This window comes from Erythrolamprus reginae, chromosome 5 (genome assembly GCF_031021105.1).
Source record: "Erythrolamprus reginae isolate rEryReg1 chromosome 5, rEryReg1.hap1, whole genome shotgun sequence".
NCBI lineage: Eukaryota > Metazoa > Chordata > Lepidosauria > Squamata > Dipsadidae > Erythrolamprus > Erythrolamprus reginae.
In genome coordinates, this window is record NC_091954.1 from 50,471,396 (window position 1) to 50,498,054 (window position 26,659).

The 26,659-nt window shown below is 36.8% G+C and overlaps 2 protein-coding genes across 6 annotated transcripts in view; one reads left to right on the plus strand and one right to left on the minus strand.

The window, feature by feature from the left end:
* The window catches only part of TACC2 (transforming acidic coiled-coil containing protein 2), a 212,089-nt gene extending 205,557 nt beyond the window's left edge, over window positions 1–6,532 (minus strand). The window contains exon 1 of the mRNA XM_070752573.1: window positions 6,415–6,532. The gene's annotated coding sequence lies outside the window, so the exon portion shown is untranslated. The remainder of the gene's footprint in view (window positions 1–6,414) is intronic.
* Window positions 6,533–15,163: 8,631 nt separating this feature from the next.
* NSMCE4A (NSE4 homolog A, SMC5-SMC6 complex component) lies at window positions 15,164–25,807 on the plus strand. Of its 5 annotated transcripts, none has more exons than XR_011559183.1 (12): window positions 15,165–15,438; window positions 16,152–16,232; window positions 18,027–18,157; window positions 19,185–19,336; window positions 19,748–19,847; window positions 22,284–22,374; window positions 23,118–23,212; window positions 23,812–23,860; window positions 24,037–24,125; window positions 24,606–24,711; window positions 24,815–24,904; window positions 25,454–25,807. XR_011559183.1 is itself a non-coding variant. In XM_070752560.1 (11 exons), the coding sequence occupies exons 1-10, from the start codon at window positions 15,354–15,356 to the stop codon at window positions 24,681–24,683; spliced, it is 951 nt and encodes a 316-aa protein (XP_070608661.1). In that variant the 5' UTR covers window positions 15,164–15,353; the 3' UTR covers window positions 24,684–24,711; window positions 24,815–25,807. The 5 variants fall into 5 exon arrangements, 3 of the variants coding, with proteins under 3 accessions (XP_070608661.1, XP_070608662.1, XP_070608663.1); XR_011559184.1 differs by having other exon boundaries at window positions 24,606–24,706; XM_070752560.1 differs by having other exon boundaries at window positions 15,164–15,438; window positions 24,815–25,807.
* Window positions 25,808–26,659: the final 852 nt, after the last annotated feature.

Genomic DNA, 26,659 nt, shown 5'->3' on the forward strand with positions numbered 1-26,659 from the left:
ACTGAGTGCAGGCAGTTTTCAGGTAGGTTTCCAAATTCCTCAAGTGGGGTGTTAAATTTTTCTGAAAACACGGGGCTAATATCTTACCTTCCATTTCATTTGCCCTTGATCAAAACTCAGAACTAGGAAAAGCACTTGTCAAGTCCCAACTTGTTTATAATGAAAAATTTAATTAGTCAAATAATGTGTTTACTTTAGATCTGCTAAGCAGTGTTCCTGATGCCTAGGATATTTCTTTCAAAGCTATGTAACTCGAGTGTGCAGACTCCCAAATGAAATAAGGAGTGTTTCAATAGATTTCATTAGTTCATCCTAAACTATAAGCAATGGGCATGTTTCTGTTGCTTTACAACAATACTGTAAGAAGAGAAGGGGGGGGGATATAAACATGAACAATGAAATGCAAAGAAAGGAATAAAAAAGGGGCACGAATGGATTTTTTTTTGGTATTACAACATATGGAAAGAAGCTCAATGGCAAACCTACTTGTCAAGACTGCAGGCACCAGCAACATATTAAATAGTACTTTTGTATGTAGATATCACTTCTCTGGATTATGTAGTAACATAACTCTAAGTGCCTTATTAATTGCTCATTTAGAATGTTCTCATACAGCATTTAATGCTATTCAAAAAATGTGTTCATATTAGCAACATTCTTCTGCATTTTTCACCCTATTAGATTTTGTTCTGTTAATTGTACATGGGAATGGGAGGAAGGAGAGAAAGAGGCTGCCTAGCCCTAGAGAATCATCGGATAAGAAAGGATATAGCCTACAGCGGCATAATGATAGATAAAGAGACCAATAAAGGAACCCTCTTAACTTCTCAGGCTGTAAAAGATAAGATTCTATTAATGTAGTCTTACAATAAATTATAATTACCTCTCTGGTTGTCTTTCCGATCTGCCTGGGAAGACTGATATGTTCAGTATGACTTAATATCTTTTCAAAATTGATTTCAAAAGTAAAGTGATTTTTACAATAACTTATCTCCTCTAAAATAATATATGGGAAGATTTTTTTGTTTGTATCAGGAATTTTACAAGTTTCACTCCTTAGTAAGTAAGGAATAAGAAAGTCTATTCAAAAATCAGTTGGAATATTAAAAGATAGGGAAAAGACAGAGAAATATATCAAATATTTTGTGGGCACAGCTGTTGAATATGTAAATATGTAAATAGGTAAGGGTATCCAAACTTTAAGATTTGAATAACAGGCGCTGATTGGCCACATTATTGTAAGCGGGAAAATAAATGGTTGTCAAAGCCGCGCTTCCACAAAAGGAGAAGGAATAAATAGCAACAGCCACACACGCTTTCCCTCCGCCGTTTTGCACCTAATGACTTTGATCACTCACAGAGCTACCGTTACAGCAAACTTCAAAATAAATTGGCTATGTTTCACGTACTGCCTCCGAGTGAGTCTCTAAGACTGGCGACCAGAGACCCGAGTCGATGCATGCAAAAGAACCATGGAATCTTTCTCAGTTGCAAAGGCTCCGGAGTATTTCAACCCTGAGAAGACCTCCTGGTAGACATATATGGCCAAGTTTGATGCCTTCTTGGAAGCCTCCGGTCTGAAAGATGCCGACAGTAGCAGAAAGAGAGCGATCAGATATATGACCTGGCTCAAACTCTGACCCAGATGATGTAAATTCTGTCTCCTGGACGACCCTCACTACCAAGTTGGTAGCTCATTTCAAGCCAACCAAGCCAACCAAGCCAGCCGTAGATCAGACTGAGGGGGAATCCATAAATCATCTTTAAAAAAACCCAAGAAAATTATCTCTTGAAAAAGCACCTTTGGGACAACTATGGACGATTTAGTATCTCCGTAGATATTATGCTATAAACTTGCAAAGAACAATTTGAAAGATTGTCTATTTCCCAATATCAATGCTTTATATAGAATTAAATTTGAAAAGTGTAACTGAATCAAACTGTCTTATTTCAAAACATTTAAGACAATTCTGCCATATAAGAACTGAAATATATGACAGTATATTTTAAAAAGCATTTATCTAGTTAATTTAGTGCAGCTTTTACTGATGTGCTGGAATATTTCTGGGATATTCACAATAAATATTATTTTTAGCTCTTTGCTTCCTATCTTTAGTGAGTGCTCTTTTTGTAATAGCAGTAATTAAAATATGAACTGTAACCCACTTATAACTTTTCATGCAACTTAAGAGTTAAAATTTTAGATCTATTTTAAGTTTCAGTTTACTGAATTCCTGCTCCTAATGCTTGGTGATATAAACAAACATGGAAAATATTATAGGAAGTATTTTTAGAAAACAACAACAACAAATGAGGTGGATGCTGATTTCCTGTTACATGACTTCATATGAATTGTAGGATTCCTTCTGTTATTTCTCCTGTTTCCCTGTGCAGTTTGCTAGGTTTAAACTCCTGGGTTATTTTTTTTTTCATTCAGTTGACATGTTTTGACAACTGATTGTCAAAATTAATTTGATTTGGATGGCTGATTAATACAGCTATCCACATGGAGATACAATATAAAATGCTAAAATAAAAAAATATGAATTTCCAATGATGTTACCAAGACAATTGCATAACTCAAAAGTTTGCATACATTGTTAGGGTGGGGAGAGACTGGAAGAGTCTTTCGAATCCATGAAACAAAACTGTTTTCTCTCATTGTGTCTCAACCTAACCTATCTAATAGGGATAGGATGAAATTGTGTGTGTGTGGGGGAACCATCAGATGTTATTAAGTATGATGTATGTTATGTTAAGCTAGGATTGTTATTGTTCTGCCGGGCTCTCTGATAGGAGCCTCCCAAAAATTCAAGGGTACAAATTTCAGACACACACACGTTTGAAAATTCAAAGCTATGTTTTTTATCACAAAATTCAAAATAAACAAAGCACTCTTTTTGTATTGCAAAGAGCACTCTTCCCAAAACAACCGGGTAGTCTGTACAATTTCCCTTAAGCAGTCATTAAGTACTTAGCTAGCAGCTGTGAAGAAACTTCACACCCCTTCTTCTTCCAACAAAGTGAGACACACACACACATTGTTCTGCTTTGGTTTCAAAGGCGTGAAAAAGCAACAAAGTCCAGCAACACAAGATTCCTGACGAACTCCGATCAGATATTCTTCCACAATGGCCAAACCCATATGCTGCTATTTATAGCAGCAGCACTAATTACTGGGGCCCCACCCAAACACAGGTCGCCTCCCTTATTTCCTGTAATATGTTCTTATTTGGTCTCTTCTACGCATAATTCTGTGCTTGCGTGGGTCCAAAATGTCATCATCTGAATCAACGGAAGGTAAGGGAGTTTGACTGCCTGGGCTGTGTGCCAAGCCCTCCTCTGCCGAGTCACTCCCATCTTCTTCTTCGTCCGAGGAAACTAAACTCTGAACTGATTCTGTCGGCAATAACACAGGCCTGTGACATGTTGAATTTCCCCCTGCATCCACCTCCCCATTCCTTGGGGCAGGAGCTGGGCCAGAGCCAACCACAACAGTTATATATTCATGTTTTGGCAGATATGTCACCATCAGAACTACAGAAAAAATAATTGCTATCAACCTGCCTTCCAGTATACCTGCCTTCCAGTATAAAATAATTGCTATCAACCTGCCTTCCAGTATACAGGTTGTATACTGCACAAGTCAAAAAGAGGGCTGTGAAAATATTTATGGACACCTCACTTCCTGGACATAAATTATTTCAACTCCCTCAAAATGACACCATAGAGCACTGCGCACTAGAACAACTAGACACAAGAACATTTTTTTCATGAACACCATCACTCTGCTAAACAAATAATTCCCTCAACATTGTCAAACTAACTCTGCACTACTCTCATTGTTTCCATTACTCATTTCCTCCCACAAATGACTCTATGACTGTAACTTTGTTGCTTGTATCCTTACAATTTATATTGATTAGTTCTTAATATGATTGGATTGCTTATTTGTACCCGGACTATCATTAAGTTGTACCTTATGATTCTTAACAAACTTATATTTTATTTACACTGATAGGCTATGCACCAAGACAAATTCCTTACATCTCCAATCACATTTGGCCAATAAAATTCTATTCTATTCTATTCTATTCTATTCTATTCTAAATTCCTATGTTTTTGTGCAATTTTTTTAAAAATTAGGTTTTGCTTTTAATTTTTCTTCTCTTCTAACAATGGGTGCACCAAATGGCAGTCCATTGACCTGGACATTCATCTAACTTCAAAACATAAAATTGATTCAAAAATTATAAGAAAGGTCTAAGTACTTAAAGGGATCATTTAACACCTATCAGTTGAATAAACATCATTAATGGGTCTTGCAATTTACTCAGACCAATAATTGTAGACAGTGTACTCTACTCATGAAAGTGTACTCATCATTTATTAATGGGTTTTTATTATTTCAAGTTTTCAATTTGAAAGAACAGAGGTTGCTTCCAACTTGAGTTTTTATTCTGAAGTCCCCTTACATCATTCATGATATGTTATAAGGGAGGCAGTTAGTGATTTCGTAAACTAAGCACATAGTTTTCTTTATTTTTCAAATGTTTCCCCATCTTTTTTCTGACTAGAAACATCCATGAAAAGGAAGTAAAAGAATAGTATATAACAGGGTTTCTCAACCTTGGGAAGTGGATGGCTGAGGAATTTGGGTGTTGAAGTCCACAAGCCATGACCTAATACAAAGAAGGTAAGTTCATCCCTTGTGGGGTTAGGACTCTTATCACCTTCCCATCATGCCACTCATAATTTTAATGGAATACAGCTCAACCCTTAAAGTTCCCTAGGTTGAGAAACACTGGTATAGAAAAAGAACATCTCCATGCAACACGATCCTTATCACTCATTCCATAGACTCACACTGGATGAAAATGCTTTTCTACCACGACTTATCAATGCTGATACTTATTTGTTCTCCTTTAACACAGTGTTTTCTGTTAATTGAATCACTGCAGTTAAGTTAGCAATAAAGTTGTTAAGTGAATCTGGCTTCCCCACTTAGGTTTTTTTTTGTGTGTTAGAAGGCCACAAATGTGATTGGATGACAAAGGGACACAGTAACCATCATAAATATGGATCTGTTGCCAAGGAAATTTTGATCATGTGACCAAGGGGATGCTGCAACAGCCATGTGTGAAAAATAGTCATATATTCCTTTTTAAAGTGCCATTGTAACTTTGAACAGTCACTAAATGAAGTGCTGAAGGTCGAGAACAATCTCTAGTATTATCAAAGTCAGTGTTTTTAAATCTTATTAACTTTAAGATGTGTGGAGCAGTAGTGGGTTGCTACTGGTTCACGCCTGCATGCGCATGCATGCACAACACTTCTGTGAATGTGAAGAAGCCTCCAGATGGGTGGGCGAAGCCTCCTGCTGCCTCTGCTACTGATTTTTAGATCTGAGTTGTACCAGTAGCAGATGTAGAAATCTCCAGACTTCCCCATCCAGCCATGGTTACTTACTGAGTCTATGTTACTATTTACTTTGAGAAACTGAAAGCTAAACTAGATAGGCCTGTGTCTAAATTAGGACTGTCCTTATATAACCAAGCTGATTAATGCCTTGGAAGAAAAGTAAATATAAATTTGTAACAAATACAAAATAATAACGTTGAGAAAGATACTAAATATTTGTTAATCATTTTCTTCCATGCGTGATACAAAATTTTAAATGTAGTTTGAATATTCTATATTGTTTTGGCTTGATTTGAATAAACTTCAGAGGTCATTTCAATTAATACAGAACACAACAAAATTAACAAGAGTTTTAAATATTTGGGGAAAAAGCCATAGGAAGAGAGAACGGGAGTGTGTCAGTATTTTTATTTTTAGAAGTCTTCAAAGTAAGAATAAAGAATCATATATTTCTAACACATACTTTGATGGATGGAAATCAAAAACACAAGCATAGTTTATTAACTTGTATGGACTGCACCAGTAGGGGCTAAACCAATTTTGTTGTATACATGATGTACAATGACAATAAAGGCTCTGAATATGAATTTAATAGTACTGGGGTTGTAAATGTTTTCCTATTTTACTGTATTGTGTGACAGTGAGAGACAACAAATAAACTCCTGAGTTTAAGTCTCTCACAAATTAAAAAGAATCTCTGGTATAATCCTACCCCTTTAGAACAGCATAACTCATGTTACCGTAATATTCTTATTTGACTTTATGATAAATAGGAACATTACTCCAATTATATATACTAAAATGCATTCTGATTTGATCCTCACGTGAGCTAGCAAACAAATAGTCGGAGAATCACTGTAAAATGAAAGTTTCAGTAAGAAATACAAAATATAAAACAAAGGTCTTTTTTTGGTAACAGTGCAAACTTGAGTTGATAATATACAAGCTTTCTGTTGCAAGGATTTATAAAAGTGTGATTTAGGATGTACTTACCTAGTCTTCCTTCTTTAAACTAAAAGAGATTCTTCCTTAAACTAAACAGAAAGAGAGAAGTCATTTTCCCAAGTCCTTCACTGCCTTTCATTCCTCTGTGATGGGATCCCTTTCCCCCTGGATCACATGAAAGAGTTCTATTAATGTGAATTGGCTTAGGTTTGAGAACACAGGACTGGATAACACCGAAGAGTGAGGAATCTGACCCGGCAGCTCTAAGCTGTAATACGTCACTGCTCTAAAGGGGCCAGAGGAGCTGTCAGCTATTTGAATGGGAAAACATTAGAAATAAAAGGCCTATCTTTCCATGTTCTGCAAGCTAGCACCAATGTATTCCAGAGCTAACATCAGGTGCTGGTGTACTGGATTTTTTTTTTACTCTGTATATTTCTGGTTTCTCACACTCTCTCTGCTATATACACAAACACCTTTATAGGAATCCAAATACAGTGGTACCTCTACTTAAGAACTTAATTCATTCCGTGACCAGGTTCTTAAATAGAAAAGTTGTAAGTAGAAGCAATTTTTCCCATAGGAGTCAATGTAAAAGCAAATAATGCGTGCAAACCCATTAGTAAAGAAATAAAAACTCGGAATTTGGGTTGGAGGAGGAGGAAGAAGAAGAGGAGGAGGACAGTCGCTGCCGAAGGAAGATGAGGTGAGGGGAATTTTTTAAAAATCCAAAACTTTAAGGCTTAAAAAGAAGAAAGAGGGACTCTAAGGCGGTGAGGAGTACGCACCACCCATACAGCTGGCACGAGGCTGCCTCCCATACACTGCGCTAGAGAGAGAAACCCAGGGGGAACTGCTGCTGCTGCTTCCTCTTCCTTCCATGCTGAAGGGCTCCCCTCTTCTCCCGATTGCTTGCTTTGTAGCCGGCGCCTTTCCTTCACTCCACATAGGTGTGAGGAAGGGCACCTGGCCAGTAAATACTCAGCTCCATTCAGACTCCATCCCAATACAAGAGATTACAGGATTGTAAAAAGGAAAAAAAAAACCTTCTCTCTCAGCCCCTACTACCTACCTGAAGGGACTGTGGTATGAAGAAATAAAAAGAGATCCAAACCCCCAACACTTTACCCTTAGATTATCTATGGTTGACCTATCCAGATTCCTAAGAGATCAGTAAGGGGTGAGTACAAGTGCACTAGAGTGCCTTCCGTCCCCTGTCCTATTACTCTCCTATATCTCCTATATCTCTTTTTCTATTCTTTCATTGATATATTCTATTCCTATATATACAGTATATGTATGTGTATGTGTATGTATGTATATGTATATGTGTATATGTATATGTGTATATATATATGTACTGTATATATATGTGTGTATGTATGTATGTATGTATGTATGTATATATATATATATATATATATGTATGTGTGTGTATATATATACTGTATATGTATACTGTATATATATATATATATATATATATATATATATATATATATATATATATTCTATTCCTATATTCTATATATTCTATATATTCTATTCCTATATCTTCTTTTCTATTATTTCTTAGATATATTTTACTATGAGTATCTCCTCTATAACCTTCATCATGTATTTTACTAGGTGTACAGTATATTGATATATACTCACTAAAACCCTCATTGTGTATTGGACAAAATAAATAAATAAATAAATAAAAAATAAAATAGCCACGAGCTTACAGATAAAAGCTTCAGTATAAATCTAATAATTAACTATTCCTAAAAGTTGACAGTACTATGACTGAAACATCCCATTCTTTTCTACAGAAAAATTATTCCTCAAATGCCATTATTTCATTGTTTTAAAAATAAATTGGCCTGATACACAATTGGCATAAAAACTCGATCCAGGCTGAATTATGTCTCGCTTGTTCTTGAGATACTCTATTTATTTCTCCCATTGCATCCTTCTGATTATCCTTAGCTTGTTATTTTTTTTATTAAAAAATCTACAGTTTTGCAAATAGAAATGGCAGCTACAGCTCAAATGCGCTTGGCAGACTCCCGTTTATCAAACCAGAATCAGATTGCATGCAAGGATAGCTGGATAGAGCTGGTCTGTTTTTCTGAAACCAAGGGGCACAGAAAAACCTTACACAGTCGTGAGAGGAACAAAAGAAAAGCAAAGAGAAATTCCTTCCTTCAACAGGACTTGTGCCAGAAGCAAGAACTTATTGTTTTAAAAAGATAACAAAAAGACAAGCTTTTGGCCCATCTCGGAAACAGTTTCACAGTGGAAAATTAGTACAAATCCCTCATCATACAAACTTAACCCGGGGTTTAAGATTTTTTTGCCTCTTCTTACAAACTATTTTCACCTTACAAACCCACTGCTGCTGCTGGGATGCCCCACCGGACCTCTGTGTTTTTGCGATGCTGCAATTTCACTGAGGCTCCCCTCGCTGGGAAACCCCACCTCCGGACTTCCGTTGCCAGTGAAGCACCCATTTTTGCGCTGCTGGGATTCCCCTGAGGCTCCCCTCCATGGGAAACCTCACCTCCGGACTTCTGTGTTTTTGTGATGCTGCAGAGGAATCCCAGCAATGCAAAAACAGGCGCTTCGCTGGCAACGGAAGTCCAGAGGTGGGGTTTCCCAGTGAGGGGAGCCTCAGTGAAATTGCAGCATCGCAAAAACACAGAGGTCCGGAGGTGGGGTTTTGAGGACTTTGGTGTTTTTGTGATGCTGCAATTTCACTGAGGCTCCCTTCGCTGGGAAACCCCACCTCCGGACTTCTGTGTTTTTGTGATGCTGCAGAGGAATCGCAGCAACGCAAAAACAGGCGCTTCGCTGGCAACGGAAGTCCAGAGGTGGGGTTTCCCAGTGAGGGGAGCCTCAGTGAAATTGCAGCATCGCAAAAACACAGAGGTCCAGAGGTGGGGTTTCGAGGACTTTGGTGTTTTTGTGATGCTGCAATTTCACTGAGGCTCCCTTCGCTGGGAAACCCCAGCTCCGGACTTCCGTTGCCAGCGAAGCGCTCGTTTTTGCGATGCTGGGATTCCCCTGCTGGGATTCCCCTGCAGCATCGCAAAAACACAGAAGTCCGGAGGTGGGGTTTCCCATGGAGGGGAGCCTCAGGGGAATCCTAGCAGTGCAGAAACAGTCGGTTCGGCTGGCAAAAGGGGTGAATTTTGAGCTTGCATGCATTAATCGCTTTTCCATTGATTCTTATGAAAAACATTGTTTCGTCTTACAAACTTTTCACCTTAAGAACCTCATCCCAGAACCAATTAAGTTTGTAAGACAAGGTATCACTGTAGTTTATTTTATTATTTATTGATGTAATAATTAATCTATTTCTTACATTTTAAACTTTGCATCTGTGAGGAATTTAGGGTTTTTACATTAACAGAGTTTTTAAAAATGACAAGGAGATTGAATTAGAATATAATTGCTAAAAATACACATGGCCTTTCAAGCACTTACTTCTCATAATACTATGCTCTAGTATAAAACTCAATGCTTACAGTAGTTATATTTTAAAAGTCTAGCTTTTCAGGGAAAACATATAGTTGTGAAATCATTGTTGCCATAATATACATGGTTTAATAATGTAAATGTAGCCCTCTACTGTCTGGTCAAACCAGGTTTTTTTTCCTTTCAAGTTATTGAAGCCCTCCTGGTCTGTAAACAGAGATGAGAACAGCTTCTCTGTTAATGCTTCAATATTATTAGCTCCTTTCCAGTCCTGATACTCTGACAACTAAATAAACATAACCATTTAATGAGAAAGTGACTGTCTGTAGAGATGGGTACGCCTGGGCTTACAGGAAGAGATGCACTATTAGTGCAGGAAAAACACTATTGCAAAATATCTCTCCAGATACACTGCAATGTAAGACATTTAATTGCAATTAAAAATAACCCACCTGGAGGCTCATTATGCACATTTGTAATAGAGTAGTTTGCTTCTCTAGTTAGCAATGGAGATTCAATCTCAAGTAATTAAACCTGAAGAAATTACACAAAATAAGGTTTCATAGGGTACACTCAATCCTAAATGTATCAGCCACAGGTTAACACAGCCTTTCTCAACATTTTTGCCCTTGGAATAAATATCAACGCTCTTGCTTAGCAACCAAAAGTTTGGGCTAAATTATGATCTTTCTTTCTTTCTTTCTTTCTTTCTTTCTTTCCTTCCTTCCTTCCATCCTTTCTTCATTTCTCTTTCTTTCTGGCTCGCTCTCTTCTTCCTTCCTTCTTCTCTTCCTTACCTCCTTTCTTTTTCTGCCTTCCTTCCTTTTTATTTCCTTCTTCCCTCCATTCTTTTCTTCCTTTTTTCCTTCCTTCCTTTCTACCTACCTACCATCTTTTTTTCTGTCCATCTCTCTTCCTTCCTACCATCTTTTTCTGTCTTTCTGCCTGCATGCATTCCTAGCATCTTTCTTTTTATTTCTATCTGTCTTCCTTCCTTCCTAGCATCTTTCTTTCCTTTCTTACTTTCTGTCTGTCTTCCTTCCTTCCTACCTACCATCTTTCTTTCTGCCTCTGTCTTTCTATCTTCCTAACATCTTTCTTTCTTTCTTTCCTGTCTGTCTTGTCTTCCTTCCTTCCTAGCATATTTATTATTCCTTCCTTCCTTCCTTCCTTCCTTCCTTCAAATATTTTATTTAAAAAACAGATTGCTGTGGATCAACCAGACATGTGTACTGCTGTATGAATAATATAATAAATTTTTAGGTCTTAGAATAAAGTAATAAACACAATAGGGCTACTGGATGCGGTATAAAGGTAATTCTGATTATGCATTTTAGATAAACCAGTTTCCCAGAACAAATGCTCTAAAAAAGGCAGAACCCACTAACAAAGGGAGGAGGACTGCAAGACATATCTACCTAGGTTTGCCTTGCTGAGCATGTTCTTGCAAAGTCAGCAGCTCTGCATAACTCAGCGCTGGGCCAGACCGGGCCAAAGTCACGGTTTATTTGATAAGCAAGAAAGGGCAAGCCAGCAAAGCGTGAGGCAGCATCGGTCACAGGCTTGATTACATCGCCCAGATGTTTGGGCGAAGAGGCGAGAGGGGGCAGACCCGAGTGCCTGGCAGTGAATCTCCTCCCCCCCTTTTCTTTCGAAGCCAGATCTGGATCCTGGGCATGTTGGAGGGGAAGGGGTGGGTGGGGGAGAGACGCCCTTCCTATGGGAAGATTACAGAAACTATGAGATGAACAGGCTTTCCCAGGGATTTGCAAATGAATGTGTGGGAGGGATACAAAGGGGAGGGGACTTTGCCTGGAAGATTCACTCCTCTTGCTACTGACAAAAGGGGTCTCTGTGCTTCAAGTCCAAGATAATAATAAGCCCCATCCGCTCTGCTTGCAGTAAATACAGAGTCACAGCACCACCGCTTTTGGGCTTGGTGGTTTGTTTGGGGTTTGTTGTGGGGTGAAATGAGGAGAGACGGGAGAATGGTCTTTCTGAAATCTTTAATCTGTCTCTCCTTCCCTCACCCACCAGGAGACTTAAATTAAAGAGACCGGCGGCAATGGCAACATTTGGCTGCAGCCCAGACTGCTTTGAGGCTCTCTTCTTTTCCCTCCGCTGCTGCCATCTGCGTTCCTCACTTTTTTCCTCTTTCCTTCTTCCTGGCCTCAGGAGGTGGTTGCGTGAGGCTGGAGGGGAGCTGGGCAGGAGAGAGGGAAGCATGTCCAAGGCCAGGAAGGAAAAAAGAGGAAAAAAAGTGAGGAATGCAGACAGTAGCAGCAGCAGCAGGGGAAAAAAGCCGAGATTGGTAATCCCGGAAGTGACTGCCACCGCATGCAGCTTCATTTCTGCCCGTGAAACGGCGTTCCACCCCATGGTGCTGTTGTCCACCCCTGCTGGTATGTATATACATGAGAGAAACAGAATATATATAGAAATTACAAATAAATATGAAACCTCAAAGTAACATTTGTTTCTAATCTACATTTTACTACAACGTGGAAGGATGACACTTAAGACGCAGCACACAAAAATTTCCACTATTGCAGATATAGGTGATGTACGGCAGGAAACATTTTTAAAAAAATAAAAAAAATTCAGTCATAACTTTTCATGGAGCTTCCAGCAATTTCTCATGGTGCCAAGAGTTCCATCAAACCCTACTTGAAAAAAGCAGTTCTAGCATATTGTATTGATTCTTGGCTTTTTTTGCACTTTATACTAATTAATGTTTAGTTGAAAATGGTTTTCTGAATTAATACAATTGTTTGGGTTTGCTGGACACACTGAACTGTAAACTCATTCAAATGGGTTGGATTTGCAAAACACAGTGCTAGGCTCACCATCCATGATTAACTCAACTACAGTTTATTTATAGCCTCTATTTGAGGGGGATTTGCACAATACCTTGAATCAAGGACTAATCAAGTAGGTTTTTAAATCACGTCCTTTTCAACAAGAAATGCTATTTTAGAAATGATCTCATTACACTTAGATTATTGTAGATACAGTGAAATTAACGCTTTTAAAAAAAAAATTATAGGAAAAAATCCTGTTTTTCATTATCTGTAGTTTGATTGTTATTGCCATCTGAAAATAATATTTTGATAGTGACATCTACCTATTTATTGTATGTATACAGTATTGCGTTCAACAATAGAATTTACAGAAGAGAAATCCTATTCCAAAAATATGTTAGCAGTTTTCACTAGATACAATTTGATATATTTTAAAATAAGAAATGTGTTTTATGCACTTTAAAATACAATTGACCATCCTGAAGCTTGAAGAAATATGAGTTTAAATTCTGTAAACTGTATTTAAAACTTGACTCCAAGTAATTATCAGACATAATGAATCTTTTTGTATTGGCATAAGTTTTCAGGAGCTGAAGTTCACTTAATCAGATTAATGGAAGAGCTAGATTGATAAAAGATACATTCTGATTTTTGTTTTTGTCACCATAGACTAACATTGATTTGCTTGTACAATATCCTCCCAAAGTTCCCACAAATAAACACATTTCTACCCACTAGGAGTAGAAATACTAAGAATACAGTAATGGTTCGTTCTTCAATTATTATTATTTTTTGTTAAACTCATGCATGAGGTAAAAGGTTCATATCCTAATCATATCTTAGTGTAGAAACAAAGCAAAATACAGCACAACTGTTAGATCACCACTAGAGGAGATAACCTAAGTTTTTCACTGCCAAGGTCTAAAGAAGACATCAGTTAAAAAAAATAATAGAACAATAACAGAATTTAGGTATTGTGCACTTTCATTCAGCAGTGTTACGTGAAACTTAGCTAGAACTAAATTAGGAAAATAAGCACATTTTTTTTTCTAGATGTCATTAATTTTCTACTGCATGTTTTAATATTTAGTTTGCACACAGATGGAAAATAAAAATACATAAAATTGTAAATGAAAGAAACTGAAAAAGACAAAAACATGTTTATTTACAATCGATGCCATGATTCAGGAATCATTCCGTAGTGTAGCTGATTTAAAATCAATGAATAGCTAAAGTATGTTTGTCTTTCCCATGCTGAACAGTCTTTTGATTGTATTGCAAGTCAATTTCTTTAGTACAGAAGTCAACTGCCATATGGCAAAGAGATAAACTTCCAAAAAATATAAATATCTGAAAATACTAAATTGAGTTAATACATGTAATTGCTTTTTACCGAAATGGAAACATCTATTTTTTAAAAAAAAACAACAACACATTAATAGTACTGTACAGTATTTCTTGTTGGAAAGGACGCGACTTAAAAACCTGCCACTATGTGGTGCTGTGAACCAATGCATTGAATAATTATCTTCGTTTTGAAAGACAGGCATCTGAGCGCCATCACCCTGAAAAAAAGAGAGTTTATTTGTATATCCAATAACGACCTTGTATCATCCACTAGTATTTATGGAGACAACAGCCCCAAACTGGTTCGCTATGTTTTCCCGCTGGCCTTGCCGATAAACTCTTTCATTCACTCTTCCAGGTGAGCGTTTCCCCAACTCAGCTATAAAATGTGTGGATTTCAACTCCCAGAACTCTTCAGTCAGTTGAAATTCACGTATCTTAAAACGCTAAATTAATTGATAGATGAAAAGACCCCTACTATCAAACATTGGCAACTACAACCTTCGCATTCTGACTTGAACCTTCCTGCTTGCCGTCAACATTCACAAAGCTTTCGTGAATCAGACCCATGACCTGAGATATCTCGGCCTACTATTCCTACAGACTCTATACTTTTCGTTGATTTAGAGCTCTCCTAACTTTTATTACCTATCACCCCAATAAATAATACTGCAGCGAGATTTAAAGCCGGTGTTTGTGAGAGCTGTTTGCCACTTCGTTATCAATTATCGTTATCAAAGCACTTGTTAGAGACCCCACACAACCCATTTCACGATCTGTTGTTTCCGTTGCTCTCCTCTGAGAGGAAGTTTCGAAGTATTTCAAGCGGGACTACCAGATTCCGTAATAGTTTTGTTCCCTTTGCCATCCGACAGATAGACTCGCAAGTTTACCATATACACGTACCTCTTATTTTTCTGTGTCATATGTGGGTATATGAATAATTTTTATTTTGCCGTGTTTGTGTAGTGTATATTGGAGGTGGTGACCTGAGAGTAGAGAAATTTCATAATGTAGGTCGCTTAATGTACGTTCAAATTGACAATAAAGTTTCTTATTCCATTCCTATTTTCATTCCAATTCTAATTGAAATAACTCCGCCTCCTTCTAAAATCTGCTGACAACCCAGATTCCCCTCTTGACGTTGAAGGCTCTCCGTTATTTATCTCTGACAGATTTCGCACCGCCTCCTTTTCCCGGCGTTCAATGCGCGAGGAAAAAACAGCTGGAGAGCGCGAGCGAGCGATTGCGGGGGAGTTTGAAGCCAGAGGCCTGGTTGGAACCGCTGCTTCATCTTGGCGCTTGTCCAGATTTTAATGCCCTGTCCAGAAACCGGGGATTGGACCCCACATATCCGTCCGGTTCCATCATTTTCAGATGAAAACTTCCGAGAACGAATCTGACGAAATGACGCGTCGTATTATCCGCCAACAGTACCGAGAACTAATTTCTAACGTTCAGCGTAAGTTCCTGCCTCTCCCCCCCCCCCCAAACAGGAGGAAAAATGGCGCGAAGTAATCCTGGTTGATCCAGGAAAGCGGCTGGGTGGCCTTGGATCGGTCGCTGCCGCCCAACAACCCTTGTCTCCATGGCGGCGGGGATGGGTGAGGATCTAGAAAGGGAAACGAGTGGCGCTTCCGGCTGCTCTTAAGATCGAGGGGCCCCTTGGGGCGTCTGTCCGTTTGCTTGGTTCTCTTGCAGACCTTTCTTTACCCAAACTAGGTAACCTCATTAGTGTTGGACTGATATGTCTCTATTTGAGGATCCTTTTTCCTGTATCTAGAGAACATGGTTTCATTTCAGTCTTGCATCTTTTCCACTTTGCTGTGGTTTGGAGATGGTGGAACTTGAAAGCTCACAGCTATTCTGAGATTCCTTTTCCCAAATCTTCATCCTTCTAAATGAAGAAAGACTAAATATCTCAGTTGGGAGGTGATTCTTTATTTTTTTAAAAATCATATATAAAATGTATTCTAAATCTAAATCTTAACTGGAATCTTTGGGCATCTTGTTCTTCAAGAAGTGAAACTCTGCCTTGATATATACACCAGTATATACCAGTATATACACAGTGACAACTCTGTGTATATACTGATTTTAACCGGACAGCCTTCTTGGTTTAAATATGGTTAAAAATTAAACAATTAAATTTGGGTTTTTTTTCTGTTTTCCTAGAAAACCACGAGCTGATGCTGAGCACCAATAATGATAGATTGACAGAAGCTCTAGAAGATGCTGATAAACTGTTTTCTGGAGGTAAGATGATAATGATCTCAAATACTTACTAATATTTCAGTGCTTGATTTATTTCCATAAATTTGCCGAAGATTCAAATAAAATAAAAAGGAAAGAATATGCATCACATCTGTATTCTTCAGAAAGCACGAAGAAGATTAATTTTCTATGGGCCTGAAGGAACTAGAAAAAGCCAACAGAAAGGAAAATTACTTCCCAGAAATTATTTCCCTGTAAATAAAAGCAATAAAAAATGCAATCTCCGCTCTGTCCTCTCTGCTGGTTTCTTAATGATATGTTACTTTTTTATTTATAGGAATCTGTCATTTTTATGTATTAATACTTCATGTTTGGTGGGCAGTAAATGTTACATGGAGTGATATAATATGAATATAAATGATAAAGTATGAAACTCTGCAGGAAGAATAGTTCTTATTGTTTTAAGTATTAACAGAAACCCATAGCATGCTTTTACAAGACAGTAATATAATAATGAACATACTAATCAGACATACATTAAGCAAGATATGGGTCTGTTGGGTTTGTTTTGGTCTCTTTTTTAATGACTTGTAGTGCACTTTGCAGACAACCCTTGATTGGTAAACCTCAAAGCTTAAGCTTTAGGTTTTAAGAAGAACTTTTAATGTTCAGAATAAGTGAGGGTAAGGGAATTTAATCTTATTTCTTATTGAAATCCAGTACTGTTTGGAGATAAATTCTCAAGAAATACAAATTTTTCAGAGGTTGTTGGGGCTCTGTGGCTCTATCTGTAACATTAATTTCATTTGGAGAAAAATGGCAGCTTCCAGTACACCTGCATGTTGTTGTTGTTAGCCACTTAGCAATCATTGCTAATAAAATATTATAAACACGATTGTAAAATGTAATTGTCATTCTTGACTCTGCTATTCATTGATTCACCTTGTTATCTTGAAAGATTTCAAACTTAGTTTCTGAAGTTTTGGAATTTTTAAAAAAATATAGAGCTTGAAGTTTGTGAATCTGTGGCCTGATTCTAAATTTATCCAAGATTTTTAAACAAATCTTGTAAATAGTCAATGTCGCATTGTAATTGCCATAATGTTCCATGTTTTTATATTGTTAAGCTGTTAACATTATTAAGATAGTCACCAACAAAAATATGCAACTATTTGACCAATAATAAATCACTAGGGGTTTTTTTACAGATTATTATCTATGTATGTATAGGTAGTCCTCAATTTACAACCATTTATTCAGTGACCATTCTAAGATAGAAAAATATGATTTGTGACTATTTTTTATACTTACAACTTGTTGTAGCACCTCCATGGTCATGTGATCAAAATTTTGATATTTGGCAAGTAGCATATATTTATGATATTTGCTGTACCCGGGGTCACTTGATCACCTTTTGTCATAATCTGAAAATTAAAAAGTCAATGGTTAATTTTAGAAGTTAAAATGTGTTATTGATAACTACAGTGATTCATTTAATAGCTGTGGTAAGAAAGGTCAGAAAATTGAGAAAAACTTAACTGTCTTGGTTATCAACAAAAATTTTGAGCTCAATTGTTATACATTGAGAACTATCTATATTACCAATTATAGATATCCCCTATTTTTTATCAGATCATACAGCAAATAATAGGAATACATATCTTGCTTACAATTCTCTCAAGAAAATGCATTTCTTCTTCTAGCCCATCACATTGAATTGTTAACTTACTCTTGGAAACAACAAGCGTTCATCAGAAACTGAATATTAATGAAAATTACATTCTTGTGTTGAGCGCTCTTTGAATCTAGCAAAACATTTTTCTTCTTTCAAAATAGTGACCTGGGCAAGGGAGGCCGCTTTGGATGCTCAGTTCCTAGTTTTGGCATCAAATCTAGGAAAAGAAAAAGCAAGCCAGTTACACTCAGATATGACAATATTTGATCCATCTGCATTTGCTGAAGATTTAGTAAGTTTGTTATAATAACTTATGTATTCATTGTTTAAATGGGAAACATTTTTTTAGCAAAGCTAATAGCAATATTTAAACGTATACTTAAATATTTCACTCGTATAAGCTGAAATAAATGTTTTAGAGTCAGAAAGCAAAAAAGTATGCAGTGCACTTGAGGTCCTTCAATTTATGGGAACTAGATTATTATCTTGCTGTTGCATTAATCATATTTTAATAGACATTGGAACCCCACTGCTTATTTTAAATGTAGGTTGTAACTCTTGGACTATCATGCTTTATAACCTCTTCTTTGGTTTTTTCACACTAACTTCAAATTAGTGAATTCTTGCAATATTGAAAATTAAACTGTTCAGTATAAAAAATGTAGAGGTCTAATTTTTTTAAATTATCCTTTAGAATTATTTTGCTGTACTGGGTTGTTAGAATTGTACGCCATTTGTAGTTCATTTTTGCCCCATCACCAGTCAAGAACCAAAGAAAATTAAAATTAACTGTTCAGGCTTCTTTAGATTTTCACTTTTTTAACCTGACATTATAGACCAGACTTGCTGGTAGTTTGAGTTTGTAAAAAAATATGTTTGTCTTGTCTGAAACCACATATTAGAGTAGCTAAGGCAATTCAAATACTTCTTTGTACTACTTCAAAGAAAGAAATGGCTGCCTCCTGAATTTCAGTTATGTAAATAGTTCTGCACTTTTGGAGATGATGGTGAAGGAGGAACAGTTTGTGCAAAGAGATAACATACAATATATTTCAAATGGAATTTCCTGTTTAAAAAAACAAGCTAAATTGATTAAGATGTTGTAATTTCAGATCAAAGTTGCAAAAGGCTATTTTGAATTATTTACATATGCATTTAGTATCATTCAGTATAAATTTAGACATAAATTAATTCCATAAGCATATTACAAATATCTTCAAAATGTTGTATAACTTAACATATTTCTTCTTGAATTAAATTCAAATTTTATATTGTCATATAAAAATGCAAATTGATACCATAATATATTTCTTCTACAGTTATCAGTTATGGGTCTAAATCGTTTGGAAATACAACAAAGTGATAGTGAAGAAGAACAGGTTGCTAGTGGATTCTTACCTAATAATGCTTGGCATAAACTTGGGGAAGAAGCAAAAAAATACTTTAAGAGGGCACCAGTTTTCCATTTCATGTGAGTTTATTTGTGCTATCCATCATTCAGTCTGATATGATAACTTTCACAAGAATTATGCTATTAATTTTTTTGTTATGCTTTTTGTTATAAGAATTATGCTATTGAATTTTGTGCTATTCAAGTACAATTTGTAATTTGAATAGCACAATTAAAGAATCTTGCACATTATAATAATTTTTCTACTGTTTTCTTTGAGCTTTGTTCTCAGCACTTTGGAAAGACTCACATATTTTCTTGAGGTTTTCTGGAATGCCTGAGAATACATATTGAAATGAGCAAGATACCTAGCTTCTAAGTTTTTATGTGATTAGACTTGTAAGATTTTGGTTTCAATGTGACATATATTTGAGTTTGTGGCAAGGACGTTTCTTGATAGAAAATGCTGTTGACCCTAATTTATTGGTTTAGGTTAGGCACATTTACTCCTGATCCTCCTGCTGAAAGGCCACGAATTGAAAGGCAACGAAAAAAGGCAACTTCAGATGGAAACAGAGTAATGCCTGCACAAGTGAGTTACATGTGAGAAGTAAAGTCTAATGTTACTTTGGGAATTAGAAACTTCCAACTGAAATTCATAGTACAGTAATAGAAGAGTACATGTAAATAGATTTTTTATAACAAAGCTTTATAGTGATCAATGATTTTTTTGCGGACTCACATATTTTCCTGAAGTTTTCTGGAATGCCTGAGAATACATATTGAAATGAGCAAGATACCTGCACAAATGAGTTACATGTGAGAAGTAAAGACAAATGTTACTTTGGGAATTAGAAACTTTCAACTGAAATTCATAGTACAGTAATAGAAGAGTACATGTAAATGTACTAGAAGAGTACGTACATGTAAATAGATTTTTTTATAACAAAGCTTTACAGCAGTGTTTCCCAACCTTTTTTGAGCCGCGGCACATTATTCATATTTTCAAAATCCTGGGGAACATTGAAAGGGGGGGTGGGGGGCGGGCTAAAGAAAAGTTTGGACAAAAAAACCCTCTCTCTTCCTCCCTTTCGCTCTATTTCTCCCTCTTTCTCTCTTTTCCTTCCTTCCCTTCTTTCTCTCTCTCCATCCCTCTTTCTTTCTTCCTCTCTTTTTTGCTCTTTCTCTCTCCCTCCTTCCCTTCCTCTGTCTTTCTCTCTCTCTTGCTATCTCTTTCTTGCTTTTTTCTCTCTTTCTTGCTCTCTCTCTCTTTCACTGTCTCTTGCTATATGTCTCTTTCTTTGCCTCTCTTGCTATCTCTCTGTCTCTCTTGCTATGTCTCTCTTTCTTTCTTTCTCTCTCTCTGCCTCTCTTGCTATGTCTCTCTTTCTCTCTTGCTATGTCTCTCTTTCTTTCTTTCTCTTTCTCTCTCTGCCTCTCTTGCTATGTCTCTCTTTCTCTCTTGCTATGTCTCTCTTTCTTTCTCTTTCTCTCTCTGCCTCTCTTGCTATGTCTCTCTTTCTCTCTCTCTCTCTGCCTCTCTTGCTATGTCTCTCTTTCTTTCTCTCTCTCTCTCTGCCTCTCTTGCTATGTCTCTCTTTCTCTGCCTCTCTTGCTGCCTCTCTTTCTCTCTCTGTCTCTTTCTCTGCCTCTCTTGCTGTCTCTCTCTCTGCCTCTCTTATATGTCTCTCTTTCTTTCTCTCTCTCTCTCTCAGCTGACTGCAAGCGGGAGCCCTGACGGCAGCTGGACGTGCTGTTGGACGCCGTATATGCCAAGCCCGCAGCGCCAGCAGTACGGCGTCCAGCAGCACATCCAATCGCCACCGTCAGGGCTCCCACTTGCAGTCAGCTGAGAGAGAGAGAGAGAGAGAGAGCTCCCGCCGCCTGGAGCTCCCTCTCGCCGCCGCCATCTCCCCGCGACTGCCTGCGGCCGCTGCAGCCACCCCCCCGCTCCCCCCGCCAGTGCCCTCCCGCCAGGCCCCAAAGGACACTTGCCGCCGACGCCAGGGCCCGGCAGGAGGGCACTGGCGGGGGGACGGGGGGGGTGCGGCTGCAGCTGGGAAAGGCGCAGGGAGGGAAGCTGCCTGCCCGCCTGCCTCAGGGAGCCGCGCTTGCAGCCGCAAACCAAAAGGGCAACCCCCGCGCGCTCCCCAGCCCCGGCCCGCCTCTGCGCCCCCGCCCGGCCCGCTCTCTCTCCTGTCCTCTCCTGCCCGATGTCGTGGTTTCCGGCGCTCTCCTGCTGGGCCCCAAAGAAGGAAGGCGGGAAAAAGGCGCGAGGAACGAAGCTCTCCTTCTTCTTCCTGCCTTCCTTCTTTGGGGCTCAGCAGGAGAGCGCCGGAAACCGCGGCATCGGGCAGGAGCCGGGGGACAGCTGCGAGCGGGCGCTCCAGGTCGGCACCGGCAGCGCCCCGCCCAGCTGGAGCTTCCGTAGCTCTGCGGCACACCTGGCAGTGTCTCGCGGCACACTACTGTGCCGCGGCACACCGGTTGGGAAACGCTGCTTTACAGTGATCAATGACTTGGGTTCTGACTTATTGTACTGAAGAAAGATGTAATATTTGCCCTAATAATCTTTTAATATACATACATGGAAGAAAATGTCATCTGAAGCAGCTGATTCTTTATTGTAATTTGTAAATGATGGATAAAACTTTAAAGTAAACTTTAAAAGCTTATTCTTCATATCACTAGAATTATTTGAGGTCAATTCTATTTTTGCACATTCTCCTGTTAAATAGGAAAATGTTTGCATACATTACATATCTATTAGAAAACAGAAAGAATATGTTCACTACATCTTCAGATATTTACTCTTTTTAAAAATACATTTCATTTGTTCCAGAAGTCAAGTTTACATCGATGAGATATTGCTGGTTATGAGGCACCATAATAAATTTGCTTTAAAGAAAAATGCACATTTTAAAAATTAAGAATATTATAATGGAAGAGGAAGACTGGATGCTGTAACATTGTCATAAAATATAGCTATATTTAATAATAATAATTTGTTAAATTTTTTCCTTTTTAGTTAAAGAAAATGGAAGCTTCTCATCTAGAAGCTACAGAAAAGGAAGTAGAAAGGATTTTGGGATTCTTACAAGCCTATTACGCAGAAGAGCGTAAGTTAATGGACTTCATGATTGACACAGTTGCCTCTCTTTCCTTTAAGTATTGTTATGGTAGCTAGGATATGAAGAGTATAAGATCGAGGATAATATGTCAGAACAAAAATGTTTGGACAGAAAAGATCAGTTGAAGTTATAAAGAGGTTGTATCCTTCAAACATTTATATTTAGCTGTATTTTTTTCTGCAATTAGCTTAACTTTTATGGTGATATTTGTACTGGAAATGCTCAGTTACATTAATGTGGTTCTAGTGTACATATTTCTCAATATGATATTATGACAATACTTTTGTAGGAAAAAACATTTAGACAGTATATACTGTCTAAATGTATACTGTTGTGAGCTGTATACTGTTGTGAGCCGCCCCGAGTCTACGGAGAGGGACGGCATACAAATTTAATAAATAAATAAATAAATTAAATAAATAAATATATCTAAGATATATATACGAAGAGGGGCGGCATGCAAATTTAATAAATAAATAAATAAAATATATCTAAGATTTTTAAAGATAATTCAGTTTACATTTCTCATTCTGCTGTAGACCATGATTATACGTGCCTTTACATTTTAAAAAATGAATAGTGAAAAATATTGAATGTGGCTTAGAATTTTTTTTTCCCATTCATAGATGAATGATGGTTAAATGATGTTGAAAACGGAAGGTAAACAAGAAATAGGCTGAATAGATAAATATTAATATCAATATTAAAAGTATGTTGTTTTTACATTATAGCTGCTACACCAATATCCTTCCTTGAGTTTGTGACAGACCCAAATTCTTTTTCACGAACTGTGGAAAACATGTTTCATGTCTCATTTTTAATAAGGGTAAGGAAAAACAATTTTCTCCCTTAATTATAAAAAGCAAAATATTGTTCTATAAATATAAGCACAAAACCTGAACCATCCATGTTGGAGGGCTGCTAGTTGACTAATTCTGCTTTCATATCTTATGTAATAGAAATAGTTTGATGTGTGTTTATAATTTAATAACCTCTTATTTACCCAGATTTCCCTCCCCTTTTGACAATGGTAATAAATTGATTTTGAAACAAGCTTCATAATTATAAAGAATATGGTATTATATTTAGACACTTGAAATATGGATCATATTTTGTTTTTGTTTAAAAAACTGATGGGTTTTTTTTCTTAATGGAAATCCTACATCTATCTACTGTTTAAAAATTAAAACTAGAAAACTAATTCCTATGATTGGGTTTGCTTTTTGTACTAAACTATAACTAAAACATAGTTTCATATAATTGGCTGTAATCAATTCAAAGTCAAACAAATAATACTGTATATGGCTAAATTTATTTATCATCCTTATCACTGTTGAATTCAGCTCACTAAATGTATTTCACATTCCATAACCTGTTTCTGATAGGTTTGTTATCTTAGAGATAAATTGGACTTTTTCCCCCTAGGATGGACTTGCAAGAATAAAACTGGATCAAGATAAGCTTCCTATAATAGGTAATGTTGCAATATTTCTAATACTAGGAATTGTTTTAAACAAATGTCTTTGTCTCTTAATTTGACATATACTTGAATTTATATTGTTTTAGTATTGCATTTTGCATGCAAATGCAAATTGCAGTTACATTTCTTTAAATATAAACATGTGTCCCCAAAATACAATATTTTTCTAGAACCTTTACGTCCACATGGAGTAGAAAATTATGAGGATACTCAAGCACGAAAGCAAGCCGTCTTATCAATGAGCTATCAAGAATGGATGGTATAGTTAAATATTTTATTTCCAGAAGTTATTTTAAATATTCCTGAACTGTGTTTCTGTTCCTAAAATGCTATAACCATGATTAGCATATCTACAGTATATTATTTAGCTCTTAAAAATAGGGAAAGGCAATTTCCTGGTTCTGTAATTTTGAAGGGAAATATATTCTTTTCTTCCTTCATTGTGTGTATCACAGTAAAGCAGGCTGTTGATCACAGTAGCAATGTATTTCTTTTATGTATTTTGTACAGTCTCCCAATTTTAAAAAGATGACAGCACATATCCAGTGTTTACATTGTAAAAATATGGTAAAAATAAATGTTAGTCAGAAGTTCTGTTAACTTGTAATATACATAACTTTGCATTTAACAGCCTAATATTTTAAGTAATGGTGGCTGAAAAGGTAGATATGTTTATTAATGCACATTTTTATCTATAATACTATGGATTAAAAGACATTAAATTTTTATTTTCACATAGAATATTGTGGAGATATTTGAAATTTCACAAGCAATGATTCCACCTCTTTCACAGTCACAATCACAGTCACAGTCATGAGGTGATCTGAAGCTGATCTGAATGTAAGGTACTATTTTTTGTTTAATTTTTTTAATATCATTTTTGCTGTTGATATTCAATCACAATAAATTTTAATTTGGACTGACTTGAATTCTATTTATCTTTTGCAGATTTCAATCTCATTCTTTTATATAGGTGTCCAGAGTTCTGTAAGAACCAGCCTAAACTTGGATGGAAATGAGCTAAACTTTCCTGTTTAGGTATTGCATATGTGCTTGAATAAATGAAATGCATCCATATTTTCTGAATAACAATGTTGTATTATACAACATATTGTATATTATTTATTTGCTGTAACAGCAAATTGATCTCGTAGCTTTTATATTCTGAATGTGCTTTGTTTTATTATACATACAAACAACACATTATGTTGTTTCAATTTGTATTTCACTTTTTTATAAAGGAAAAAGTTAGTTAACAATAGAAACAAAATTCAATACATCTCAGTAACAGAAGACATTTGATCAGTCTTCAGAGGTGGAAAAAGTTCCCAAGGGAGTTTGCTCTGTATTTTTGGAGTGACGCAGAACATGCTTTCTTTTATATTCCTAAAAAAGTCTGCTTTACGGATCCTTTTCTATTAATATTTAATGTCCAAGGAGATTCCTATTGAGACACAGATAGTTGTATCTAAAACCATTTAAATGTTAAAGGACTAGAATGGTACTCCCAGTTCTTTATGTTGCAGCAGTATGTGTCAATTATTTCTTAGTTTAGGAGAATATGCACTTTTATATATTTATTTATAGTTCCATAGATTTTGAACCTCGTTATTTGTGAATGATGGTGTAGAGAAGAAAAATAGGGAATGGAAATGCAAGGCCAAGAAGAAAGACTGGCTGAGAAGAAAAGTGCATCAGGCTCTCTACATCATAGAATGTATTTACCTAGTTGAAAAAATTTGTTTTCCTCCATCATACCATTTGGATGTAATTCTGCATTAATATAAGGATTCAAATGTTTATAGTGAAAAGAAGGATGAAGTAGAATGTCTTTGAGAAATGGCTTACAAGAACAAAATAACTTGTAGATGTCACTCCATATTATTGAAATTTCGGCAGAAGCAACCATCTGGAATTAAACACTTTGATACACTTTTGCAATGGGTTGTGTGTTTAAAGATTTATAATTTCAAATGTTTCTGTAGTCATCTTTGAGTTGCGCAAGCTTGTTATCCTTTACAGCAGGGGTCTCCAAACTTGGTCGCTTTCAGACTTGTGGACTTCAACTCCCAGAGTTCTTCAGCCAGCTTTACTGGCTGAGGAACTCTGGGAGTTGAAGACCAAGGTTGGAGACCCCTGCTTTACAGAATAATGAATATAAATATTAAATACAGATGATAACATGGAAGCTTTGGCTTTGAAAATACTATTTTTGGAGTAAAGGTGCAGTCTAATACAACTGAAACTCGAAAACTTAGAATATTGTACAAAAGTACATTTATTTCAGTAATGCAACTTAAAAGTTGAAACTAGCATGAGAGAGACTCACGACATTCAAAGCAAGATAGTTCAAGCTATGATTGATCATAATTGTGATGATTATGGGGTTCAGCTCATGAAAACCCCAAATCCACCATCTCAGAAAATTAGAATATAACATGCAATCAATAAAACAAGTATTGTATATAGAACAATATCAGACCTCTGAAAAATATAAGTATGAATATGTATTCTGTACTTGATTTGGGCCCCTTTTGCAGCAATTACTGCCTCAATGCAGCGTGGCATGGGAGTTATCAGCCTGTGGCACTGCTGAGGTGTTATGGAAGACCAGGATGCTTCAACAGCGGCCTTTAGCTCTTCTGCATTGTTCAGTCTCACGTCTCTCATCTTGTACTTGACAATGCCCCAGATATTTTCTATGGGGTTCAGGTCAGGCCAGTTTTCTGGCCAATCCAACACAGTAATCGCACAATCACTGAACCAGGTTTTGGTTCTTTCGGCAGTGTGGGC